Source organism: Colius striatus, chromosome 18 (assembly GCF_028858725.1).
Source record: "Colius striatus isolate bColStr4 chromosome 18, bColStr4.1.hap1, whole genome shotgun sequence".
Classification (NCBI taxonomy): Eukaryota; Metazoa; Chordata; class Aves; order Coliiformes; family Coliidae; genus Colius; species Colius striatus.
The window spans coordinates 1,436,004-1,461,311 of NC_084776.1; the positions used below are offsets into that span (position 1 = coordinate 1,436,004).

At 60.3% G+C, this 25,308-nt stretch overlaps 1 protein-coding gene across 1 annotated transcript in view; it reads left to right on the plus strand.

Annotated features, from left to right (window-relative positions):
- SDK2 (sidekick cell adhesion molecule 2) overlaps nucleotides 1-25,308 on the plus strand; it is a 48,190-nt gene that overhangs the window by 641 nt on the left and 22,241 nt on the right. The window contains exons 2-3 of the mRNA XM_062010738.1: nucleotides 16,963-17,122; nucleotides 25,033-25,139. Coding sequence (XP_061866722.1) covers nucleotides 16,963-17,122; nucleotides 25,033-25,139 — 267 coding nt within the window. The remainder of the gene's footprint in view (nucleotides 1-16,962; nucleotides 17,123-25,032; nucleotides 25,140-25,308) is intronic.

Genomic DNA, 25,308 nt, shown 5'->3' on the forward strand with positions numbered 1-25,308 from the left:
CCGTGGGTGCCCGGGGCTCCCTGTGCACCCGGCGGGCCCTCGAGGTGAAGCAGCACCGCTGGGCAGGGCAAAACCCTCTCTGCTCCTCACCTCTGGTGCCCTGGCACAGCACAGCCTGCTTTTTAGCTGCTCCATTACCCAAGAGGGAGGTAGAAATAGTTTGGAGCCCTTTGGGGTGCAGCTGGGGTTCCGAAGGACCTTGGGGTCCCATCTCCTCCCCAACAGCGAGGCTGCTGGCAGGGCTGCAGCACAGCCACCTCTGTCCCTGCCGCTGGACTGAGCAGATCCAGGCTCCAAACTGGGGAAGGGGGGGGTTGGCACAGCGCTGGGGGGTCCTCACCCACGACATTTCTTGCCCTTGTTTGTGTGGCAGCAAGTAGAGCCAAAGTCCCTGTGTGCTCCCGTCCTCCCGCTCCCCCCGAGCCTCTCCCAGCACTGCTATAATTTCTCAGTAATTAAGTTCAGAACATAACATCTAAAGCAGCAGTATATTATCCGGGCAGGCCCTGTGTGGGGAGCTGTGAAGGTCTCTTTGATTGATTCACTCCCTTGCCGAGTTTCTCTCTCCTGGCTGGCGTCTCTGCTGCCGGCTCCCCTGTGCTCTGTCTGTTCCCTGCCTGCGGGACCGGCTCCTGCTGTGACCCAGTCCCCTTCCTTTTGTCTGTGGGGCTCTGGGGTCTCACTGTGGGGTTGGAGACGTGGGGCTGCCTGTGCTTCATCCCTCTTGAGGGGTAGGGCAAGGGGCTTTGCTTCCCCCTCCGCTGGAGCAGGAGCTGAGCTTTGTGTCTCCCTGCGCCGCGTGTCACGTCCTCGCTTGGGCAGTGTGACATTGCTCCGTGCCCGGCCCTGCTGTTGCATGCTGTGGGCAGCAGCCACGGGCTGCTCGTGGTGAGGTCACAGTGGGGAGAGCATTGCTGAAGCCTGGCACGTGCCCGTCTCCCCTGCTGCAGATGGCACCGGGGATGCACTGGCAGGGTCACCTCCCCGGCTGCGGTGCCCGGCGTGTGCGGGCTGCCCACGCTCACCGCTGCAGCTTGCTGGGGTGGGCACTGGGGTGAAGGAGCCGCTGTGCAGATGGGATGCCCAGCTCTGTCCTCAGGCTCAGCTGCGCTGCGGAGGGGCAGCCTGGCGTGGGCACCCCTGGCAGTGGAGGCGGGCAGCGCTTTTGTGCCGCCGCGATTGATTCTGGCAGCCAAAGAAAATGGGATCAATAGAGAGGGGAAAGGGGAGGGGCCGGGGCGAGACCTTGGCAGCCAGTGCGTGGGGGCTCTCCGGGAGCAGGGTGAAACACTTCAGTACCTGCAGTTGGTAAAACAAAGGCCCGGCGCTGCTGGGGACAGAGAGGGGAGAAGTTTAATTACTGCCTGTCTGTGCGGGGTAATTATTAATTACCCACGGCAAAAAAATAACTCATTGATTAGGGGCCTGGTGCTAATTACCCGGAGCCCAATGTGGGCTCGGTGAGTGCTGCCCAGCCCGGAGCTGTGTTGCAGTGCCGGGGGGGGGGGGGGGGGGGGGGGTGCGGCTTTAGGGCCAGGGGCACATGGGCAGCCCTGCCCCAGCCCATGCCTGCAGCAAAGGTGCCTTCAGCTGATTAGCATGAGAATAAAGGGCCTGCTCCAAGAGTGGGGGGAGGGCTGGGTGTCTGGAGGGGGCTGGGACCCCTCCTCCACACTTTTCATAGGGTTTGTGATCCAAGGGATGCAGTTCCCACCCACTCAGGACTGGGAGCGCAGCCTGGGACCCCCTGTACTGGCACAGCCCCTTTAATGGGATTGAGCAGCCTGCAGCCAGTCCCAGGAGGGATTTGGGAGACTTAAGGTTCCAGATGGGATTTGGGGCAAGGACCTGAGATGGGCAGCTTCCACCAAAGAGGCTTATTAAGGGCTGGAGTGGGGGTGCCAGCATCTTCTGGCACTCACACGTGGTGCCTGGGCACGTCTGCACACAGGGAGCCCCACGGGGTGGGCTGGGAGGGGGATGAGCCCCCCAGCTCCTTCCCTCGGTGCTGATGCTGTTGACAAGCTCATGCCAGGACTTCTGTGGAGGGTGCTGCTGGGTAAGGGGTGGCCGAGCGTGGGTGGCTCCTGCCCTGGCTCCCCCTTCCCTGGCCAGCACGTTTGCCAGTGGCCTCGTGCAAAGCTCCAGCTCAGGAAGGAAAAGTGGCTTTTAGGGGAGAGCAAAGGAGGATTAAAATTTGATGCTTCTCTGGAAGCCATTAGTGACCAGGCACTGCAATGAAATGTTGATGAACTGACCCGTAAAGGGAGGGGAATGTGGTCACATCCTTGGCAGCCTGTCCCCTGGCTGGTCCCCAAAGCTTTGGGGTGACAGTGGGCTGAGCCACAGCAGCATGGGGCTGTGTTGCTGTGCCCATGGGCTGTGAGCTGGCTCCCTGGGGCACAACAGGCAGGGCAAGGGCTGCTGGAGGGTAGGAGGGTGGCTGTGGGCTCATACTCACTCCTGCCTGTCAGGGTTGGAGCTGCCAGGATGGTTGGGCACCTAGGAGTGGACTGGGATAACTGGAGGGATCTGAGTGGCTCCTGCCCTCGTTCTGTCTCAGCTACTGATCCATTAGGGATGGACATGAGGCTGTGGTGGCATTTCTGCTCAGCAGGAGCAAATGAAGGAGCTGGGGAAGCAAGGGAAGAAGGGAGGCAGATGGATGCAGGCTGCTTGAACCCAAGAAAATGCTGATGCTGAAACCTGGGAGGAGGGAGACTGGCAGGATCACTGGAACTGATCCATGGTGTGGCTGGTTCCTGCCTCAGGATCAGCTCCAGCCCCAACACACATGACTGTGGGCCCTACACACACTGTTTGGGGGTGTGTTGGTATTTTCCAGCAGCAGCCTGGGCTGGATATGGCCTTGCTCAGACTGGGGCATGGAGCTGGGTGGGAGCAAAAACCCTGTGGGTGCCAGGTCTCAGCTGGAGTGGGTGAGCACTGGGTGTCCTCGTTACCTCCCCGAGCTTGTTAGCACATTGCGTGTGACTGAGTGAGGGATGGGCAGTGCCAGGCCAGGAAGAAATATGCTGCTGTCAGTGGTGATGTGATTGTGCTAACGAAGGGGGATCAGAGCCCCCACGGGGCCTGGGGGTGTGCTGGGGCTGGTGCAGAGGCACCAGTGGCTGTGATGCTCTGCTGGTGCCACACAGCTCCTGGCCGTGGCTTTGGGCTGTGGGGATCTTGCACCTCTGTGGAGCTGGGATGGCTCAGGGTGCTGGGAGCAAAGAGATGTCCTGGGAGCATCTTCTCCTGCACAGGGAGGTGCTGGAGAGAACAAGGGCCAAGGTCACTCAGAGCTGTTGGAGATGTGACAATACCAGAGACCTTGCCCATCCCAGTGGCTGCTGCTCTGTTTTGGGGTTCCCACTCTCTGCATCCCCAGAGCCATCCCTGGGGGTCAATCTGGACTCTTTTCCCTACCATAGGCAGGAATGAGCTGACAGCAGCTCCCTGCCTCGCTGTCCCACCTGGCATCTCACAGCCTGGGCATGCTGGCAATGCCTCCTGCCTGGGCACAGCCCTCGAGACCCCCCTGCCTGGGTCTGGGGACTGGCTGGCAGTGTGTGTCCCTCCCCCTGCTCCCCGTGCTGCTTTGGGGGTGCATCCTGCACCCTGCTTCCACCTTCCCACCCTTCTGCCCTGCCTGATGCCGACCACCTGCCTGGGCTGGGGGAAGGCCAGAGCCCCCTTGGCGGCCCCCTCCCCTTGCCCCCAGCCCCGCGGGGTGCAGGAATGCCTGTGCAGGGAAAGCCATGCCGGGCTCGGGTTGCCTGGGAACTGGGAAACCTGATCCCTGGGAACAGGGGCCGAGGGCAGGGGACATTCCTGGACTGCAGCTGGTCCCCAGCCCCCTTTGTCTCCCTGCTCTGATGGGGTGGCTGCACCCCTGCCCTTGGATCCCCAGGAATGGGGACTTGGGGCACGAGGGGCTCTCGGCCAGCCCTGGGGATGCTGTGACGGGCAGCTGGTGGCTGCTCTGCATTGTCACCTCCCCCTGTGGATCAGTGTCACCTCCTGGCCAGCAGCCACCCTGGGCTGGGGAAGGCCCTGGGCACTGGGAGCAGCTGCTGCTGCGTGCCAGCAGCTGGGCATCCCACCCGGCAGCAGTGACGGAGCAGTGGCCATTCCAGGAATGCCAAAGCCACCTTCCCTCCCTTCCTCAGCAGCACTTGGCTGTGCCCATTCCCCCATGGCATGTGGCTGTCCTGAGCATGCTGGCAGCCTTCCCCCTGACCCATGGCAGCTGGAGGGAAACTGAGGCACGGGGCAGAGGTGACGGTGGAATGGGCTCTCATCAGTCCCTGCCCCGAGGTTCTGAGGCCCCTGGGATAGGGAAGCCTTGATGAGTTTGACCATTAGCAGAAAGAAACTGCTGAGCTAATTATAGCTGTGATAGCTAATTGCTTTTTTTTGCACTGCTGGGTGAGATGACAACCTGCAAATCCTCGTCTGTAACCTTGAGCCCTCCTGGCTCAGCGCAGCAGCAGCCGGGTCCTGCTGGGGCCCAGAGAGGGATGTGGATCTGTTGGTGGGAGCTGCTGGTCCCTGGAGGGGCTTCCCCAGGACACTTGGCTCTGGGTGTGAAGCTGGCAGGGGTTGGGGTGCCTGGCAGTGTCCTGCTGCCCTTGGGTTCAGAGGGTGGGTGTCCCTTGTGCCTCCTGTGGAGGGGGGATGTGTGGCAGAGGGGGAGATGAGGCTGTGGGGTGCAGCAGCAGTCAGCAGCGTGGCTGAGTTTGTGGTTTCCAACAAGCTGATGAAGGGAAATGTTATTTTTAGAGTCCCTTTATTGATCAGGGCACCTGTGCCCAGTCTTGAGCTCATAAATCCCATGAGCCAGAGAGCATTTCCCTGGGGTGACAGCGGGGCTGGGACCCACATGCACCTCCCTTCTGTGTGCAGGGTTGGGATGCATTTGCCAGCTTGTCCCCATCCTGCAGGGTCAACCCCCCCAGCACATCCCAGTTTGGTGGCTGGGAGCTGCAGCTGGGTGAGGAAATGGAGCTGAACCTCAGGTAGGGGCTGGGCATTAACTGGGGTTTTATGGAGTTATTTTTGTTCCTAATTTGTCCTTTCCTGGCACTTGCATCTCCTTAGCTGGCAGCAGTTGAGCACTGGGCTGCAGGTAGCTGTGCCCAGGGCTCAGACTGCCCTGGGGTCTCAGGGTGGGATGCTCAGTGCTTCCTTTCCTTCTTGCCTGGGCTTGGATCATGGGGCCAGGCTGAGAGCTTGGGGGGGAAGGTGGAGAGGGGGTCCCTTATGAATCTCATGTCCCCATCTCCTGGCAGCCCACAGGACAGACAAGCTGCGGGATGCTGGCCCAGCGTGGGGCTGGGGCTCAGCCCACACAATGGCTCTGGTTTCAGCAACCAGCCTCCTGAATGCCTGCAAAACAGCTGATGGCCGTGCCGGGATGGAATGGGATTAGCTGCTGTTTCCAAAGGCAGCTCGTCCCGCCCAGCAGGACAATGCCCCCGCTGTGCCCCCACCTCACGCCTCAGCGTGCCAGCCCTGCTGCCCAGGGGCTTGCTGCTGGCTCCTGGGGAGATGGGGTGATGCCTCTTGCCCTGGCTCTCCCTGGGGGCGCTTTTGGGTTTGCCAAGCCCCTGGTGCCCCGGTGCTGGGTGCTGCCCAGGCTGCCGGGGCTGCTCCACACCCTGGCATGCAGCGGGGGCTTCAGTTTGCCCCGTGGCAACTCTGAGGGGCTGCACTCGACTTCTCACCCCACAGCTGAAATGGAGAAGCAAATGTCATGGTGTGAGGGGCTTTGCAGAGCGGGTGCCCACTGCCCTGCACCCCCTGGGCTGGGGCTGCAGAGGGGAGCAGGGGCTCATCTCGGGGCAGGAGCCGCAGCTGCAGCGCTGCCGGGGTGTGTGCTGGAGTGAATTGATGTTTATTTTCATAATGAGTTCTCAATGCATTCCCAAACTAATAAAATCAACTCATTAGGGCGATATGTTTAATTCAGAGCTCTGCTGTGGCGAGAGCCCTCCCCGCTGGCTGCACACCGCGAGCGCCCAGCGCCCAGCCTCTGCCTGCGCGCCGGGGAAGGGGAGGGGTCCGTGGGGGGCTTCATCACCCTGTGTTCTCCATTCTTCTTGCATGCACGGTGGAAAGAAGGGCTGGGAGGGGAGGGCTGAGCTGCCAGCGTGCTTCACCTGGGGCACTGGTGGAGCTTCACTCCATGGCTTCTCCCCCCATACGCTTCACGTCAGGATGAGCAGCGGCTGAGCAAAAGCCCCTCTGGCTGGGACAGCCACAAGTGTGGAAAGGAGTGCAACGACCAGAGCTTGCTTCTCTCAATTCTGGCAATCCAAGGCTGTGGTTGATGGCTGGAGGGGGCTTGGCAGGGCTGGAGGGGGATTGCCAGGCTCTGAGTTACTCCCCACCCCAACACACACGTCTGGGAAGGAAAAGCTTTGGAAAAGGCTTTTTATTCCAAGGAAAACTCGTGTTTGCCGTCATGCTGCAGCTATTTCTGGTTCAAGTGAGCAATGCAATGACTAATTAATACTTTGGAAAAAGGAGGGCTGGGCAACACCCCAGTAAATGGGTGAGTGCCTGGTGCCCGTTGGCTTGGGGCTGTGGGGACCTGCAGCTGCCAGCACCATCGTCCCCCTGGGCACGGGGCGGGCTGGGGGAGCTGGCACAGTGTTTTCCGTGCCCTGGGGCTGGAGGCTTCCTCAGCGCCAGGGGAAAGGCTGAGGGGGGATTTTCTTGTGGTTTCTCTCTGTGTCACTGTCTGTTTCCTGGGTTGGGAAATGCTGCCTCGTGGGGAGCCTGGAGAGCAGCTGCCCGGCTGCTGGGGCCCTTGTGGGGTGGGGGACGTGCTGAGCAGCCTGGGTAGGATGCAGGGGACAGCGAGGAGGGGATGGGCACCCCTCACAGAAGTGCTGTCCCATGTGCTGTGGAGGCTCCTGCAGGGCAGGTCTGTTGGTGGCTTTGTTGTCCCATCCCTCTGTGGTGACTGCAGGAGCCACCACAGCTCAGAGCTGTGATTGCCTTTCAGGAATACCCAGAGGACACACTCAATGTGCCCTGTGGGGCCAAACCCAGGAGCTGTGCTGCATGGCACTGGGGCTCATGTGCCACCATCCCACCCAGTGCCAGGAGCAGCCTGGGGTTGGGGTCCAGGGCTGTTGGGAACCCCCACCCTGCTTGGTATGGGGTCTAGGGGGTGATGTGTGTCTGTCCTACCTCTCCTCACTGTTTTGGAGTATCTCCTGGGGAAATGAGCTGCAGGATGTGGCCCCTCTGCCAGTGTTGAGTCACTCTCTGGGTGTCTGTGACTCACAGCAGTGACCCAGATACGGCGGCGCTGCGGAATCGCGGGGTCGGGTGCGAGGATCTGAGGCATCAGAAGGAGTTTGCTGGGGAAGGAGTTTCAGCTGGAGCCTGGAGTTTGTTCAGCAACCCCAGCTGGGGCTGGGGCTGTGCCCTGCATGAGGACAGCCTGCAGCCCTGGGGGCTGTGCCACCCACAGCCATGCAGTCCTGGGGACATGCTCCTGGGCTGAGGGGGCTCCTGTCCGCCCCAGGACCATCCATGCGTGGCCCCTTTGCTGTGGGTCCCTTGCAGCTCCATGGGTTTGTGTTCTGAGTTCTGTCCCTTTGGGGACAGGCTCCCAGGGTCCATGTGCTCGAGATGTGGGGGTCCAAAGGAGCACAAAACTCCTCTTGTCAGCCCTCCCCCAGGCTTGTGGGCTGGGGACACACAGCAGTGCCATGTGTGTGCTTCTCTTTGGGGTTTCCTGCAAAGGGAAGTGTTATTTTTTCCAGGCAGGGCAGAGGGGCTGGGTGTGGGAGGGCAGGCAGGGACGGGCAGGCACACAGCCCCACTCTGTTCCCAGCCACAGTGCTGAATGGGATGCTGTTCCCCAGCCAGGGCTGACGTCTCTGCCTTGGCTCTGGGAGCATCTCCAGCTTTACCTGGCCCATACTGGCACTGGGGTGCCACAGGGGCTGATGCCAAGGGATGATGCTGGCACAGTCCTGGCTCTGCCACAGAGGGTTGGTCCCCAGGTCTGGGGGACAGAGGTTACGTGGTGTTTGAGATGGGATTGTCAGAATGACACTGCAAAGGGGTCATCATCTCCAGCTTCACTGCAGGGAGAAGGAAGGTCCTGAACAGGCAGGAGCTCGATGTCCCTTTGGCAAACAGCCCTTGTCCCGTGGAGCTGTGCCCCATCCTTCCCTGTGCTTCCCCATCCCTGGAGGGTTTGGCCAGGTACAGCCAAGCCTCCAGCTCAGCCCATGGCCCAGGGAGCCCCTGAGAGCCCTGCTGCAAGAGCAGCTTGTTATGGAGCCATCCTGCTTTTAATTAACAAATTAAAATCCTAGTTAACAATCCAGCCCCAGGGCTGTTGGAGGCTGGAGGAAGCTGGAGTGTTTGTTATGGAAACAGCAGTTAATTAACAAATAAATAAATAAGTGGAGGCCTGGAGACAGATGTGGGAGGAGGAAGGGGAGATGGCAGTGCTGGGGGTGTCCCTGGCAGGAGGCAGTGTGGGAGGACAGTGGTCATTCATCCATCCATCCATCCAGCCATCCATCCATCGGTCCTGGGGGCTGCTGTGGTCCTGCCAGGCGGTGCCAACCTCACTCAGCCTCACTGGGTGTGAGGGGATGGATCCTGGCTTGTGCTGGCTGTGCCACAGCAGATGCCAGGGCCACCTTGGCTGGGTTTGGGGCTCCTGGTCTCTGCCTGGGCTTTGCTGAGCTCTGGAAATGGCACCCAGTGCCTCGTCGCCCACCTCGAGGCCAGGGACCCGAGGCACCGCGGTGTCACCCTGCCTGTCTCACCGTGGGGACTGATGTGGGGCTGTGACCCCCTGCCAGCCCACACCAGGTCTCTGCAGGGTTTTGTGGGGGGTGAGGAGGTGGCAGAGCCTGCAGCCCTCACACTGCTTCACCTTTCCAGAGGCTTAAGGGAAGAACATGAGTCGAGGAGCCGTCTCAGCGTCACCCGAGCGGGAGCCGTCCTCTGAGCAGCTGCTGAGGGTCTGTGTCTCCCTCAGCCTCCCACCTAATCCACTTAACACACCTCTGCAATCGGCTTATGGCCTGTAAGAGACCCCAAATCTCCTTGAAGCCAGGCAGAGGGGAGTGGGGCAGCGGTGCTGGAGCTGTGGGCTCTGCCAGGTCCAAGCTGGCTCCTTGCTGGGGTTCAGCTGCCCTCCTTTGCTGGACCCCTCCTGCAGTGTGGGTGACAGTGGGCTTGCAGCCTTGCAGAGAGGTGGCCCCATGCCCCGAGGGCTCCTCCACCACCAAGACCTTTTTTCCTGGCCAAAGCAACTGCACAAACAGGTGTAAAGGTGCTGAGCTTCACCCGTGTTGCTCGAGCTCAACAGCCAGGCTGCCCTTGGCTGCCAGCCCTCCTGCTGCCTGTGTCCCTTCACCTTGGCACAGAGCAGATGCCCGTGCTGTGAGAGGGCTGAGGGGTTCAGTGTGAGGCATCAGAGCAGAGAGGGGTGTGTTGGGCAGCGAGGTCGTTGCAGGGCACGTGCTGGAGGCAGATGGTTGGAGGGCACAGGGTGCCTGTGCAGCTTCCCAGCTGCACCATTCTGCTCCAGCTCTTCCCCCAGGGGCTGTGCTGGTGCTTGGTGATGGGCAGGATTGGCACAGCACCTGGCACAGCTCCAGGCTTTGCTGCTGGAGGGATGTGGCCCCTGTGAGATGCTCCCTGGTGCCCTGAAGAGCAGCACAGCCCCGCTCCAACCTGCCGATGGCTCAGGGCTGCAGCCCCTCTGCTGAGCAACAAAAGCTGATTCTATTCCTGTGCTCTCAGCGTGATTGGGGCCGAGCAAGGGAGGCTCTGCAGCCTCTTCTGCCTCAGCTAAAAACCTTCTTAGCTCTGCTCTGCACTCCAGCACAAGCTGCTCCTTTTTGGTGTGGCTCCCAGCTATAGCCCCCGTCCTCTCCCTGCTGCTTGAGGTTTGGCTCGGACTGTGGTGCTGGGGGAGGGACTGAGCCAAAGCCCCCTGCTCCTGTCTCGGGCTGTGGAGGAGCAAGGCTGCCTCTGCCAAGCAGGGAAATCACAGCCAGGGAAGGATTTTCCAGGCAGTGAAGGAGAGGGCTGAGGTGAGCAGCCCCAGTGTAGAGCAGCACTGGCCATAGGGCACTATTTTCAGTTCCTCTTCTGTCTCAGCTCGTGTTTTGCTGCCCAGAAACTTCCTGGGACAGGGTAGGTGTGATGATGGGGATGCCACAGCCCAGCTGCACCCCCAGGGCTGGATGGTGGTGTGTGTGGGGCAGGGGCTGCCTGGGACATGTGGGTCCTCAGTGTCAAACTGGGGCTGCACCTGCCCTTGGGAGAGAGCATGCAGTGGGAAGCCACTGAGGGGATGGGGAGGAGGGAAATGCAGTGGGATCAGGCTGTGGGGACCAGGGGGATGATGCTCTCCAGTGTGCTGTGGCAACAGGAGCAGCCTGCTGCCATCCCATGCCCCCAGCAGCATTCCAGAGAGCCCTTTGGGTTGGAAAAGCCCCTGAAGCTGCTGCAGTCCCAGCCCTCCCCTCACCCTGCCCAGCACAGCACAGCCCTCAGCACCTCAGCTCCATGCCTTTGGGATCCCTGCAGGGCTGGGCACTGCCCCAGCTCCCTGGGCAGCCTGGCACAGGGGCTGACACCCCTCTGGCTGAGTTTCCCACCATTGCTCTCACAGCCTCGTGCTGCCAGCACATACCAACCCCCCCCTTGCCCAGCTCTAAATAATGCAGGAAGGCAAATGCCACCCGTGGGAGCTGTGGATAAACACTGGCAATGGCTGAGAAATGGAGCCTGTCCTTGGGCAGACACCTCACCCTGCTGTGCTGGGACACGCTGCCTGTCTCGCTGGGCTGGCACAGGTAGGGATGGAAGGGAGGAGCTGGAGCAGAGCTGCTGAGGGCACTGGAGCATTGGAAATTGCATTTCATGGGCAGGCAGGCTGGGATACCAACCCCAGCCCCAGCCCCAGCCGGGTGCTCTGAGAGCAGATAAGATTTGATTAAGAAGGCTGCTGTTAATTTATGGCGAGTACAGGGGCGATAGCAGAGAGGTTGCTTCTAATTAATAGCCAGGAGGAGAGTTTTAAGGCTCTTGGTCTCTGTGTGGGGGAAGAAGGGGAGGGTGAGAAAAAGCAGGGAAGGAAAGGAGTGAAGTTAGTTGTGAGGATTCATGGATACAGCTCCAGTTAGAAGTTGTTTTTAGAAGAACACCCTCAAATTGAAGATGTGGGTGAGGGTGAGCAGGGGGAGGCTGAGTCCCAGCCCTGCAGGGATCCCAAAGCTGTGGAGCTGAGGTGCTGAGGGCTGCGGGTCAGTGCTGGGCTGGGCAGGGTGAGGGGAGGGCTGGCACTGCAGCAGCTTTGATAACCCAAAGGACTCTGATTCTGACACCCATGTGCCCAGAGTCCCCCAGTCCCGGGGTGAGTGGAGAGTCCCTCAGCCCCCATCCCCGTCTCTGTGCTGCAGCTTGAGGGCTGTGCAGGGACCCCTCGCTGGGGGCAGGGCTGGGGGTCCTGGCAGAGCAGGGCTGGTGCCAGCTGAAGGGTGTTTTCCCCTGTGGCATCCTCGTGGTTGGAGCCTGTGCCGTGCCGCTTCGCCGCGGCGGTTGCTGTGTGCCAGGCACAGCCGAGAGGAGCGAGGGGGCTTTGGCACAGAGCCTCAACACACTGCCACGGGGCACAGGACCCTTTGCTGGGGCTGTTTTGGTGACAACCTGCTTTTGCTGGGTGGTGAGGGGGGAGCTGGGCTCTGCCAGGAGCCCTGTGCCAGGGGAGTGCCGTGGCACAGCCACACTCACGGCTCCGCTGTCTCTGGGGCTGGCTCAGGGTGCTTTGTGCCTGCCCAGGTGCTGTGAGGACGAGCAGGGCTCAGCCAGGATGCTCCTGCCACCTTGTCCCCACGCTTGGCTTTGTCCCTGGCACCCACCTGGGTGCCTCCTGCCCAGCTCCAGCTCGGCAGCACGTTGTGTCTGCAGCTCCCCAGGTGCTGGGAGCGTTCAGCATTGCGATTCTGTGTTTGCTTTTTGTGACGGGGATGGAGCCTCATCTCAGGAATACAAATGGCTCTGGCTGCAGTGGCTAATCCCCAGCACCTGCTGGCCACCCAGCACGGGCAGCCCACCGTGGTGGGCACAGCAGGGCTGTGCTGGGGCATTGCACTGGGCTGCTGGCCCTGCAGCTGTGCCCTTGGTGCCCACAGACCCAGTTAATCAGCTCTGGGGACTTTCCCACTAGCCACTGGAAAAATGGATGCCTCCCAACCCCATGCTGCCATCTGACAAGCAGGAGATGTAACTTAGCCCAGGGATGGCCCCTTGAGGTGAGGGGGAGTGGGCTGGGGGGCTTTGTCTCTCCCTGGGCAGCTCCCTTGGGCACATGGCCCCAGCTGGGCTGGACACAGAGGGGGCTTGGTCCTCCCAGTTGCCCCCAGATCCCCTCCCAGTAACCCCTAAACCCTCCCAGTCCCTCACAGTAGCTCCCCAGTGCCTCTCAGTCCCTCCCAGTTGCCCCCCAATCCCATTCCAGTCCCTCCCAGTAGCCCAAGTCACCCTCCCAGTAACCCTCCCAGTCCTGTGGCTCATCCCCAGCAAGAGGATGAATCCCCTGGGGCCACCCCTCATTGCACCCAACCAGGGCTGTGACCCCATGCAGGGTGAGGGGGGTGCTCAGGGACCTTCAGGTGCTGTGTTTGGGGGTGTTGGGGGTACCCTGGTGACATTAACCCCTCCCCTGCCGTGCTGCTGCAGGCTCCCCAGCCCCCCCAGCCCCGGCTGCAGGGCGGCTGCTGCAGCACCAGCACGTTCCACAGATGAATAATAAAAACAAAGGGAAATTACCCTCCTCTTGGAGCCCGTTTTATGAATAAAACAATTATTCTGGTAATTGAAAAAATGTGTCGTTAAATTAAATGCAGTGCTTCCTATTAACGTTTTAGTGGATTGCTGCCTCTCTGCTTCTTCCCCTCCCTCTTTTTCCCTCCCTCCCCCCCCCTCCCTCCCTCCTGCCTCTGCTGGCGGCTACAGCCTGGTAATTATAGCAGAGGGTTTCGCTTTCTCTTTATTGTTTTTTAATCTCTGCGTGCTGCCAGCGAGAGGCTGGTGCACAGGAGATTCAGCTGCATCCCCCCGTGCTGGGAGCAGCTCAGGGGGCTGCCAGTGCACAGGAGATTCAGCTGCATCCCTCCCCATGCTGGGGGCAGCTCAGGAGGCTGCCAGTGGCTGATGGACAGGAGATTCAGCTGCATCCCTCCCCGTGCTGGGGGCAGCTCAGGGGGCTGCCAGTGCACAGGAGATTCAGCTGCATCCCTCCCCGTGCTGGGGGCAGCTCAGGGGGCTGGAGCAGGAGTGCAGAGCTGTGGGGTGGCAGTGCCAGGTGGCTCTGCCAGCTCTGCTGCTCTGCTTTTTGGGCAGGGATGCTCTGGGAGGGATGTGGGGAGCACTGCAAAGCTGGAGGAGACCAGGGACATGGCTCTGTCCCTACTCCTGTGGTTGAGGTGGGCTGCAGGCAGTGGGCAGTGCTTGCCCAGGGATGCCCCAAGGAGAGACCCCTGGGATGGGAGGGAGGTGGTTGTGCTGTTCCCTGTCAGGCAGATGTTGGTGCTGAGTGCTGGTGCCTGCTGTTGGTTGGGCTCCATTGGGTGCTTAGGGGAAGTTAGGTCTGATTCAGGGCATCCCATGGGCACTGGTGTGTTTGGGGCTGCCTGGTGCATCCCACTCTCAGTCTGATTCATGTCAATGAGCAGAAGTGGGCACTGGGCTCAGCAGCTGCTGACTGGGGAGCTGGGGAGGGAGAGGCTGGGTATCCCTCCATCCCTGAGGGCTGAAGCTGAGCAGGGGTGGGGACTATGTTGTCCCTGTCATCACTGTGCCAGGCAGGAGGGGACCCTGTGCCTGCCCCTGCTTCTACTAGACATCCACAGCAAGGACAGGAGAAGGACCAGGGCGTCCTGTAAGCTTCTGGTCCTTTGTGGGTGCCCAGGCAACCTGTGGGGTTGGGTCTGGTGGCCCCATCCCCATCTTATCTCTGCTTGCCAGGGTTTGCTGAGCATGGGAGGATCTCACCCTCCTTCCCCCCTTAATAGCCCCCTGCCCTTTGCAGCCACCCCTGATTCCTCTGTGCTTAAAACTCCTTGTCCCTTCCCATCAAGAGGGATTTGAAGCTGGGGAGAAGGGGCTTAGTTCCCAGCTCACCCATTACACTGGGAATTAGGATCCATTACGGCTCTTTGAGCACGACAGGATCCCCCTGCCCTACATCCACACCCCCTCCCCAGCACTAATGCACCAGACTGAGCCCTGGCTCCTGCAGCCCTGATGTAAATAAAGTGCAGAGACAAAGATTGTGATCCCATTAGGCAGGATTAGTGCCTTGCCAGGCCCTGGCATTAAAATGTCATCGGCACCGGGGTCATCCCATCGCTGTCCCTCTCCTCCTCTGTTGCCACCCTTTGGCACCCTCTTGGTCCCATCTATCCCAGCCCCAGGGTCACTGGAGCTGTGGGGATGGGGACAGCAGAGTTGAGTGGCACCTTTCTGTGTGGTGGGGACTGTGCCAGGCTGGCATAGCTGGCAGGGCACGGTGTGGCAGGCGGCCAGTGGCCCTGGGCAGATGTGCAGATGTTCCCGGAGATGCTGCTGCCCATGTTTGGAAAGTGATGAATTTCTGCACCAACTAATTAGTCTCTAATTAGCAAGTGGAGTGTAAACAGTCACAACAGATGGGGGAGAGGCAGAATTAGCAGTAATGACCCTTCGTCTGGGGGAGGTTTGTGGCTGTCGCACACCAGGAAACCTCCCGGTGGGTCCAATCGCAGTGCCCATCCTGATACCCATGAGGTGGTGGGCACAGGGGTGCAGATTTGGGTGCCATGGCCTGTCCTGCTGCTGGGGTGGTGGGAGAGAGGAGCTCAGCACAGCTGAGATGCTGCTGGCGTGCTGGAGAGCAGAGGGAACCTGAGGCACATGCTGCTCCAGCACAGCCACCCTGGGGTGAGGCCAGAGCTCGGTGCTGCCTTCACCCCGGTGAGGGACGCCCAGTGCCCCTGGGATGCCCATCCCTGCTATCCCCTGGCACACCTGGGGCAGTTTTGGCTTTCCCCAGGGAGCAGGGCAGTGGGTTGAGGCAGGGGGAGGCCCAGGAGCGGCGGGGTCGGGGCGGCTGCCGTGAGCTTGGCGGTCGATAGTGGGATCAGGAGCCGCCTCTGCGCCGTTCCTCAGCCCGTGATGCAGAGCAGATGGCTCTGGAGCTTCAGAGCTAGAGGAGCCTGAGCTGCCTCAAATCAAAGTAGGATGGATGCAATTGGTGTGTGGAGCCCTGGGGGAAGGTGTGCAAGGAGCACCCTGCCTCCCCAGCACCTCCCCAGCACCTTCCCAATGCCTTCCAAGCACCTTCCCAGTACCTCCCCAGCATGTCCCCAGCATCTCCTCAACACCTTCCCACCAGCTCCCCAGCTCCTCCCCAGCATCTCCCCAACACCTCCCCAGAGCTGGGTGCTGGGCTTGGGGCAGGGGACATGCACCAAACACTCCAAGTCTCAGCCCCACTGTGCTCACCCAGCCCCATGCTCTGGCTGTCTGGTGCAGGGGCCAGTGCCTGAGGATCAGCCCAGGTAGCTCTGGCCCACAACTCATTGGTTGGTTTCATGTGTGACGTGTTTGGCCCTGGAGATGGCCTCTGGCTGTGCCACAGCCCACAGGTCTCCAGCCCAAGGTGGGTGAAGCTCTGGCACCACAGGCCATGCCATGGTGGGCATGTGTGTGTGCATCATGGCACAGATCCTGCTCCTGGACACATACACACGTGCACCCAGCCTGCTCAGCCCCAGCAGCACGTGTGTGTCTCTGTGGGCACCTCAAAAGCTCTCTGGACTGGGGAACCAAGTGGCCATGGGCCAGGCTTGCAGCCAGCTGCCCTCAGTACCAAAGCCCACAGTTCAGACACCGAGTTGCTGTGGTCCCTGTGGGCTCCTGGAGCTTGCTGTGGAGCTGGGCTGCAGGCTTTGACCCCAGTGCCTGTTTGCCAGACACTCCTGTGACTAAATCCAGCCTGGCCCCTGGGCAGGGGCACTGGGGTAAGGGCTGCCCACACCAGCCAGCACTGCTGAAGGTCAGAGGATTAAATTAAGGAGCTGTGAGCTGCTCCTTCTGTGCCTGATGACTTGCCTGGCGTTATCACCACCGTGCCCACCCCAGGGCAGGACAGGGTGGCTGGGTGTAAATCAGATGGGCATTTCCACATGGGAAAGGCACATACAGGGTGTGCAGGAGCCTGGCCCCAGCGGGAAGGAGAAGAGAGGGACCCTCAGTGCAGGTGTGGGGGGGGTGTTTGGGTGCCTCTGAGCTCCTGCAAACTCATGACAGCCTCCCAGGCAGTGTGATAGCAGAGCAGGCTGAGCCCAGGAGCACGGGCAGCGCTTTGGTGGCAGCTGCTGGCTGGAATTCAGCAGCGAAGCCCTACCCCAAAGAAAAAACCTAAAGCTGTGATTGAAAGCGCACTTGAAAGCTGCTGGGGAATATGAATGTGTCTTTGAAGTAAAAGGGCTTCCATTTGTTAAGCAGAAAATGGAGCTGTGTGTTTCGATTTATAGTTTTACTTAGCAAATAAAGCGGGAGAGGAGTAAGTGTTTGTGTGTCGCTCCCTCGCAGCCCCTCCGCCTCCTTCCCCCCCCAGTTAAGAGCCCAGTGCTGCTGAAGGCAGCTGGGAATAAAGCAAAACAAGCAGCTTAGAGAGTCCCTGGCTGGGCTAAGCTCTTGTCCATAGGCTTGGGGAATGGCTGGAGTGGGAGGGAAATGGCCAGTGGAGGGGTCTGAGGGTCCTGGCTGGTGCATGGGGTACAGGGAGGTGGGCAGCAGCATCCCCCTGCCCGCTTGCTGTGGGCTTGTGGTGAGGTGATTGTGGTGCTGTGGGGTTGGGCATCTTGTTCATGGGGTCAGCTCATATCTCTCACCCCCTTCTCCCTCCTCTCTCTGCAGACGACGTCTCCCCGTACTTCAAGACGGAGCCAGTGCGGAGTCAGGTCCATCTGGAGGGCAACCGCCTGGTGCTGACCTGCATGGCAGAGGGCAGCTGGCCCCTGGAGTTCAAGTGGCTGCACAACAGCCAGGAGCTCACCAAGTTCTCCCTGGAATACCGGTGAGTGAGCCCCTGGGGCCGGTCCCCCTGCTCCTGGCACGCCGGTCCCTGCCAGCAGCCGCCGTGGCACAGCGGGCACATGGGCACGGGGGGCACGGCTGCGGGGGGCTGCAGCCCTGGGCAGCGCTGAGGCAGCGGTTGGCACGTGGGTCAGGAGCTGCTGCCTGTGTTTGGAGAGCAAACAGTGGATTTAAGCAGGTCAACATCGGGGAGGAGGCGTTGGCACAGGAGGGATTAACAGCGGCTGCAGCTCACGGGCGGCTCGTGGCTCCCTGAGAATGGCACAGCCAGGGGAGGGAGAGAAAAAGGGTGGCACGAGATCACCCACGTCTGGGCATCAGCCTCTTGTGCCAACTAATCCCGTGGTAGAGCAGCTGGCCCCATGGCACAGCCAGCCCCATGGCACACTCAGCTCTGAGCTCACCTTCCAGCCGAGCCGGGTGTCTCTGGCCGCTCCTGTGCGTGTGTCATCCCGCTGCTGTCATCAGTAATTCAGCCCCAGACAAGCGGCTCCCTGGGTAAAGGATCCAAAGGCTTCGTGTTGCTGTGGCAACGTGGGGCTGCTCTGGGGTGCTGGGTGATGGCTGGGTGATGGGTGGGTGTCGTCCCCTCCCCAGTCCCAGCTGCTGGGGACTGTCCCCAGTGTGGTGCTGCAGCAGTGGCCGTCCTTGGGGACCCCAGGGGCTGCCCCCACTGAGCAGTGGCCGTGGCTCTGCGATGCCCCCAGTGCCCAGGCTGGCTGCTGGGGTGCCCTGTGGGATGGGTTCATGGTTCCTATTGCCGGTGTTGGAGCTCAGAGACCTGTTGAGCCCCGTGGTTCCCATGGCTCCCTGCTGGCAGGAGGCACGTTGGCTGCAGCAGGAATGAGATGTTGACTCGTAACTGGGACTGTGGGGATGGGGGTGACAGTGGGGATGCAGAGCCCGTGCCCAGGGGGTGACAGTGGGGATGCAGAGCCCGTGCAGGGGCTCCTCCTGGGCAGCCCCACAGCTTTGGGGCAGAGCCACCCATCCATGCAGGAGAAAGGCATCGGGACCCTGACCCCCTACTCTGCCTCATTTCACAGCAGGTTGAGGTGCTTGGGGAGCATCTCCAAGCCCAGAATGGGGATTCCTGGCTTCCTTTCCCGTGTCTGCTCCTGGGTTTGCTCCATGCCTCAGTTTCCCCATCCATGGGAAAGGGGCCAGTCCTGCTGCCTGTGCTCTGGGACGCTCACAGCTCTGCGTCCCTGTGTCAAGGTGACTCCCTTTCCCCAGATCCCCTCCCAGCCTCCAGGCTCCAGCATCCAGCCAGAAAGGATTAAGGAAGGAAGCGAGAAAAATCAACAAACACGTGGGGAAAACCCAAACAAACGCTCTGGGAGCTAATGAAGCAAAGAGCCTGGCTGCAAATCGCTGCCCAGCCCTACCCCAGCTGTGCCACGGCCTCGTTCCGCTGCCAGCCCCCGGCTCCCCACGGGGACTGAACCTGTCGAGATGAGAGTCTGGACGTCTTGCCTGGGAGCTGGAGCTGCAGGGGAGGAAGGCAAAGCACCAAAGCCACTTATGATGGGCAGAAATTGCATTTTAATAGAGATGTCAGTGGCATGGAGCCAGCCTGCTCAGGCAGTGGGAAGGTAGTAATTAAAAGTTAACGAGTTTAGAAACAGAGTAATCCTTGGAGAGGGGAGGGCTGGTGCTGATGGCCAGGGAGCCTCAGGGATGCTCCTGGCCCTGTGGGGATCATCGTGCTGTAGGTGGCAGTGTGGGTGAGGTATGTGGGGTGCAGCCAGGTCCCCCCAGCCCAGGGCTGGCACATCCTCTCTGGCACGTCCCTGCTCAGGGGACAGGAGGGACCGTCCCTGGGGCCTGGCTGTGCCTGTGATGGGATGCACCAGCCTTAGCAGCAGGGCCACATGCTGCAAGGGGGGCTGTGCCACCCTGGGGAGCAGCTGGTTTTGTTGGCATCACCTGGTGCCATTCCCAGCCAGGAGCATTTCATCCTTGGCATCCTCCCTGCTCCTCCCCAGATCCTCTCCTGCAGCAGGGCATCGCCCTTGGGTATTTCACCCGTTTTTCTTGGGGCCATGTGCCCAGGCTCTCAGCCCCACGCTCCCCAGCTTCATCCTGCTCTGATGGACAAGCTCAGCCCTGTTCCCAGGGAAGGAGCTGCTCTCCCAGTTTGGCAGCGTGTTTCCATGGCAACCGCCCTTTCCTTCCCGCAGCGCTTCAGCCACCAGCCACCACCAGCAGCCAAGGGCAGGTGGGGACGAGCTCAGCAGGTCCCCAGCCCTGAGCCAGCACAGGCCAAGGCAGTGCCTCTGGGTGCAGGTGGAGCTGAGCCCTGGGGAGCAGTGCTGGGGGACCACAGGGGGATCAGGGAGCAGCTCGGCTCTGTGTGCACGTGGAGCCATCCTCCCACAGGAGCATCCCTGGGGATTAAGCGTGATCAGGGCCCACAGAGGGACTGGGGACCAGCCTGTCTGTGTGTGTGCATGGAGCCATTTCCCCTGGGAGCATCCCTGGGGACTAGGAGGGATCAGGGACCAGCCTGGCTCTGTTGTGCATGGAGACATTCTGCCTTGGGAGCATCCCTGGCTACAGGGCTTTGGGAATTAGCCTGCCATCCCTCCTCCATTCCTGTTGCTGCCATGGGACACATGCAGACAGCTCTCCCATGGGACTCCAGCTACTCCCCACACTTGAAGACCCCACAGCAAAACCCCATCCACTCCAGTGCCCCTGTGACCTTCACTGAGGTGGCAGCAGGATGGCAGAGTCCTGCCCCTGCCCTGGCACACTGGCACCATGCTCTCCCATGCCCTGGCACACTGGCATCACGCTCTCCAGGGCCAGCTCTGCTTTTCCATGCATAATCTGGCTGATGCTGGGCTCTCCTGTGAGCTCTCCCCAGCCTGACTCCTGCTTGTACCAGGAACCATCACATGCAAATCAGGCAGCTCGATGTCTTTAATGAAACCCTGGGAAGGAAAAAGCTTCTCTGGTGCATTGAGGATATTTATTTCTCATACAAGAAATTTAACATGCAGATTAGTTGGGTCTGGTAATTTATCACATGAGATTGTCCTATTAAGGGTTGCATCGAGTCCTGCTGCCTCTGGAAATTACCTTACCCATAGATTACCTCTGGACAGACTCCCATCCATAGAGATGCATCTTCTGTCTCCTAAATCAGCTCCCTTCCCTCTCCCCACGTCCCTCTGCAGCTGGTGTGGGATTCCAGCAGCTATGGCAGGATCCCCCACCTCTTCCCAAGAGCCTCAATCCCCTTCAGCAGCAGCTCAGAGCCTGGGAAGGGGTAATTCCATCTCTGGCACTGTCTGGCTTTGCCATCACGGTGCTCAACGTGCCTCCCCCAGCACAAGTGGGGCTGCAGGGCTGAGCCCCAGCACTCCCCAGGCTTTCTGGGCACTGTGCAGCCCCCCAGCCCCACACCCTGGGGTTGGTTTTCCAGCATGTGGTGCCTTCCACCCATCCCCATCTGCACGTGCATGGGGTGGGTTGGCTGAGGAGGGGCAGGTTTGGGGCTGTTTTGACCTCCCTCCTCCTTGCTGGGGTGTTTTGGGGTGTGTGTCTCAGGGTCAGGACATGCTGCACACACAGGACCCCACCAAGCCTTTGTGGCCTTGTGAGGACCCCAAATGTTTGACACCTGTATTTTGTCCCCAAACTCTGTAAAACATGGAGCCAGAACCCTTTCAAAAACACAGACCTGAGGAAAACAGGGTGGTTTTCCCCTCAGCTCCATGCTGGGACCCCAACCTCTGTGGCAGCCCTTGTGTGAAACACAGCCCTCTTCCCTGAGGAGCTAATTGCCATTCAATGGTTTAATGAATGGCAGCTGATGAACCTCAGAGGGGCTGCAGCCAGGCTGAGTGGGAGCTCAGCAGTGAGCTTCCTGCTGCCTGTGGCTCCAGCCTGGCTGGCTTTGTGTTTGGCAGTGCCTGTGTGGCAGCAGTGATCTGGTAAGGGGTGGCATGGGGTGGGTTTGGCTGGTGATGTTTGTGCTGTGAAGGCTCCTGGGCTTTGCTGCTGATGTCTGTGGTGTGAAGGCTTCTGCCTTTCTCTGTGCCTTGTTTGGCTTTGAGGAGGACACAGCAGGGTTGGTGTGAGTGAGCAGCAGCGATTGCCAGGCACAGGGAGCCGTGTGGGCACTGGGACTGGCAGCGTGGGGGGAAGGTGATGGAGGGAATCTCCTTGCTCATAGCATGTGTGGGCTCAGACAGCCACAGGAAGGAGACCAGTGGAGGGGAGAACTCTCCAACCTGAAGATACCACCTGAGCTGTGTGATGGTGGTGGCTGAGCTCTTGGGACAGGGCACGTGGAGCCCTCCAGATGCCACAACACAGATGGAGGCTTCTGTGCTCACTCCCCTCCCTGCTCTTGAGGAAGGCAGCAGGTGAATAGATGGGTATTAATGATGAACTGCCTCGTTGTTGTGGCAGGGCCAGTGGAGGCAGCGATTTCCAGGCACCCACCGAATTCCCTTGCCCGAAGGAAAACGCTTGTGGCAAGTGGAGAGGCAACAACTCCACTGTGTCCAAACAGAGCCCTTTCCAATCAGGAGCTAATTGAGATCCACTAACACAGTTAACAGGGGCTGATGGAATTCCAGGGGGGTTATTTAGAAGCATATTGAGCGTGAGCTCAGCACCACGGCCGGAGGTGCTGGGCTGTGTGGCTCCAGCGCTGGGAGTCAGTAAACCTTGGCTAAGTGTGTTTTAATGCTCACTTGACATTTCATTATCACACACTAACTGTTCAAATCCACGTCCCCTCTGGAATTAATTAGTCATTGCACAGGATATTAATCAAAGGGGACGGTGCCAATGTGCTCACACCCCAAATCTCACCCAGCTGTTGCTGTTACCCAGCGCTGCAAGAACCTCACAGCTCTCTGCTCTCCTCTGCCTTTCAATCTGATGGATCAAATCCTTTGGTTGATGCTTTTTCCCGGCCCCTCTCCACCCCCTCAATCTAATAATGATTCAGCAGCGGCAGCCCCAGGCTTGTCAGCAGCCAGCAGCCCCCGAGCCTGCAGCAGCCCCAGCAGCCAGCCCCCAGCGTGTCGGTGCTGCCGGGGCCTCACCAGCATCACACAGGGAAGGGAGTGATGGGGGGGATTGTGGTGCTGAGCCCTGCCCTGCCCTGCTGCATAGGTGATGGATGGATGGATGGCTGGATAGCTGGATGGATGGATGGCTGGATGGATGGGAAGGTCATCGTTCCCCATCCAGCTCATCCATCTGTCAGATGGATCCGGTGCCAAAGCCTTCTGCTGACTGGCTGCTTCTCCAGACCCACAGGGCTGCTGGCCCTGGTGCCCGAGCCTGACCCCGGTGCTGAGCGTGGCACAGCCGCTTCCTGCCCGGCCCTGAGCCCGCTGCTGCTCTCCATCAGTGTGTTGCTCTGACACACGGGTCAGTCCCGGCTTCGGAAGTGTTTTTCCCCGCAGACTGTGCCCTGTCAACCTCTGTCTTTACAAACAAACCAAAGAAGCTTCTGAAACAGCCGAGTCAGCAGCAGAGGCTGCGCTGGGAGCTCGGCCAGTCCCGGCTCAAGCATCACAGAACACGCTGCAGGGTCAGGGGATGGGCACAGTGACCTGGTAGGGGCAGTGCCCAGGGGCACTGGGCAGCAGGGGTGGCTCCGAGTGCAATGGCACAGAGGAGCATCCGTGGCTGCTGAGCCCAGGGGAGCTGTGTGTGAGGTGGGGGCTTCACCCCTCCACTGCTTCCTGCCGGTATGCGAGGGGCCAGTGACGGTCCCGGGATGGGGGAAGGGAATCAAATCCGAGCTGGGCTTGGATAAAAGCTTCTGAGCGGCAGAGAACAAAGTCTGTGCTCGTGTTTGGTTAATGACTGCGGGCCAGGCTGTGCCCGGTAATTGATTTCCTTTCTCCGGGCTATTTTCAGCCGCTCAGGTGTGTGCTAAAGCTTTGCTCCTTAATAGCTCCTTCAGCTCCCGTAGCCTGGGGAGCCAGCCCCGTTAATTGGGGCTGCAGGGGTGTCCCCATCCGGGGCAAAGACTCCCTGTGCTCACAGAGGTCAGTGCATTGGGCCACGGCACTGCAGGGGGGGCTGTGCATCAGTGGGGGGTGCTCAGTGGGTGCTGCAGGGGGGGCTGTGCATCTCTGGGTGCTGCTGCAGGGGGGCCTGTGCATCAGTGGGGGGTGCAGCAGGGGGGCTGTGCATCAGTGGGTGCTGCAGGGAGGCTGTGCATCAGTGGGGGGTGCTGCAGGGGGGCTGTGCATCAGTGGGTGCCGCAGGGAGGCTGTGCATCAGTGGGGGGTGCTCAGTGGGTGCTGCAGGGGGGCTGTGCATCTCTGGATGCTGCTGCAGGGGGGCCTGTGCATCAGTGGGTGCTGCTGCAGGGGGCTGTGCATCAGTGGGGGGTGCAGCAGGGGGGCTGTGCATCAGTGGCAGCATCGTGTGTAGGTGCCTGGGAGCCCTGAAGGCTGTGAGTAGTTTGGGTCTCACAGGGTGGCTCATGGGCTGCACCGTGGGCTTTGCATTGGCCCCTTCCCAGGAGGAGGGTTTGGAAGGGTTGTGGCAGGGGGACCACACGTGCCCCTGTGCTGCTGAGTGGGCAGCTGAGCATCAGTGAGAGTGTCCATCCATCCATCCATCCCTTCTCCTGTGTGTGTGTGTGTTTAGGAACCGTGTGTGTGTGATTTATTAACGAGGACACCGCAAGGAGAGCGGCTCCATTATTCCTGGTGTCCACATCAGTTCCTGACAGCTCCGTGGAACTGAAATGTCTTATTTAAAGCCTCTGGGGATCATTTAAAGACATCAGCTATGATACTCAAGGACTTGTTCCTAAAGGGCATCCTCCCTTCTCCCACAGGGACCAGTGACCCCCAGCATGCCCTGTGGGTGGGGGGTTTGGTGCCAGCCCCATGGCTTGGCAGGACCAGTGGGTAAAGCAGGAGCCCCGTGCTCCTGGCAGCATCTCCCACGCAGGGGGAGGTGGGCACAGGGGCCCCTTGTGCTTCCCTGTGGAGGGAACGTGCTCCTTGTGTCTTATGAAAGTTTAATTTACGCTCAGTTATCAGAAGAACAAACAAAGCTCTGCTGAAACAGCCCGAGGCAGGTTTTAATGCAAGATTAGATTTTGGGAAGGAGGCTTGAGCTTGCTGATTTATTTCCTTTCTGCTTTATCTCGGAGTGTTCCCCATCAGGGAAGGTGATGCTGCGGCACTCACCCAGGGCAAGGCTGGGGCAGGGGGAGTGCAGCTTATTTAGAGGGTGATGGAACAACAGCACCTGCATCCCTCCTGGGGGTGGGGGCTGCTCAGGGGGATCTGGTGGCTGCAGGTTCCGGTGTGGGGACCTGGGCAATGCTCAGAGCAGTGAGTCAAGACCTGGTTATTTCCTTTATCTGCTTATCAGCTGCAGGTTGATAAGAGCAGCCCTGGGGCTGATAAAGCAGCTCACCCCTGGCTAATCAGAGCGGTGCTGGGCTCAGCCAGGCTGAGTGACATGAGCAGACCCTGTGTGCCTCTGCCACAAGCCCTGGGGCTCTGTGCAGGGCTCAGCAGCAGCATGGATGCAGCTCCTAGCAGCTGCCTCTGCTTCAGACACCCCGAAGCCACTTGTCCAGCAGCTCCCACTCACAGCCCAGAGTCACTGTGGTCCCCTCTGCATGGGGAGGGCTGTGGCCAGTGGTTCATGCTGCAGGGAGAGCAGCTCCTGTGTACAGAGCTGAGGGACACTGTCTCCCCCCACACATCCAGGCACCTTCACACCCCTCTGGCAGCTGCTGCTCAGGGAAGGAACCAGCCCTGGCGCAGGGGTTGGTGCCCATCAGTGAGTGGGGGGCTTGTGCAGGACCTGCAGCCCCCCGTGAGGGCTGTGAGGGTGACTTGGCCATGTGCCCCCTGCTGAGGTGGCTCCTGTCTCCTGCAGGTACATGATCACGTCACTGGACCGTACACACGCTGGCTTCTACCGCTGCATCGTCCGCAACCGCATGGGAGCTCTGCTGCAGCGACAGACTGAGGTGCAGGTGGCCTGTAAGTGACAACCAGGGACATCCCCCTGCCTAGTGCTGTGGGACAGCTTTGCCTTTAGTGCCAGCACCTGTGAGTCCAGAGCATCCCTGGGGTGATGCTCCCCAGGGCCATGGCCACACTCCACGTGGATCCTGAGGATGAGTGGATCCGACCAGGATGAGCCAGAGCT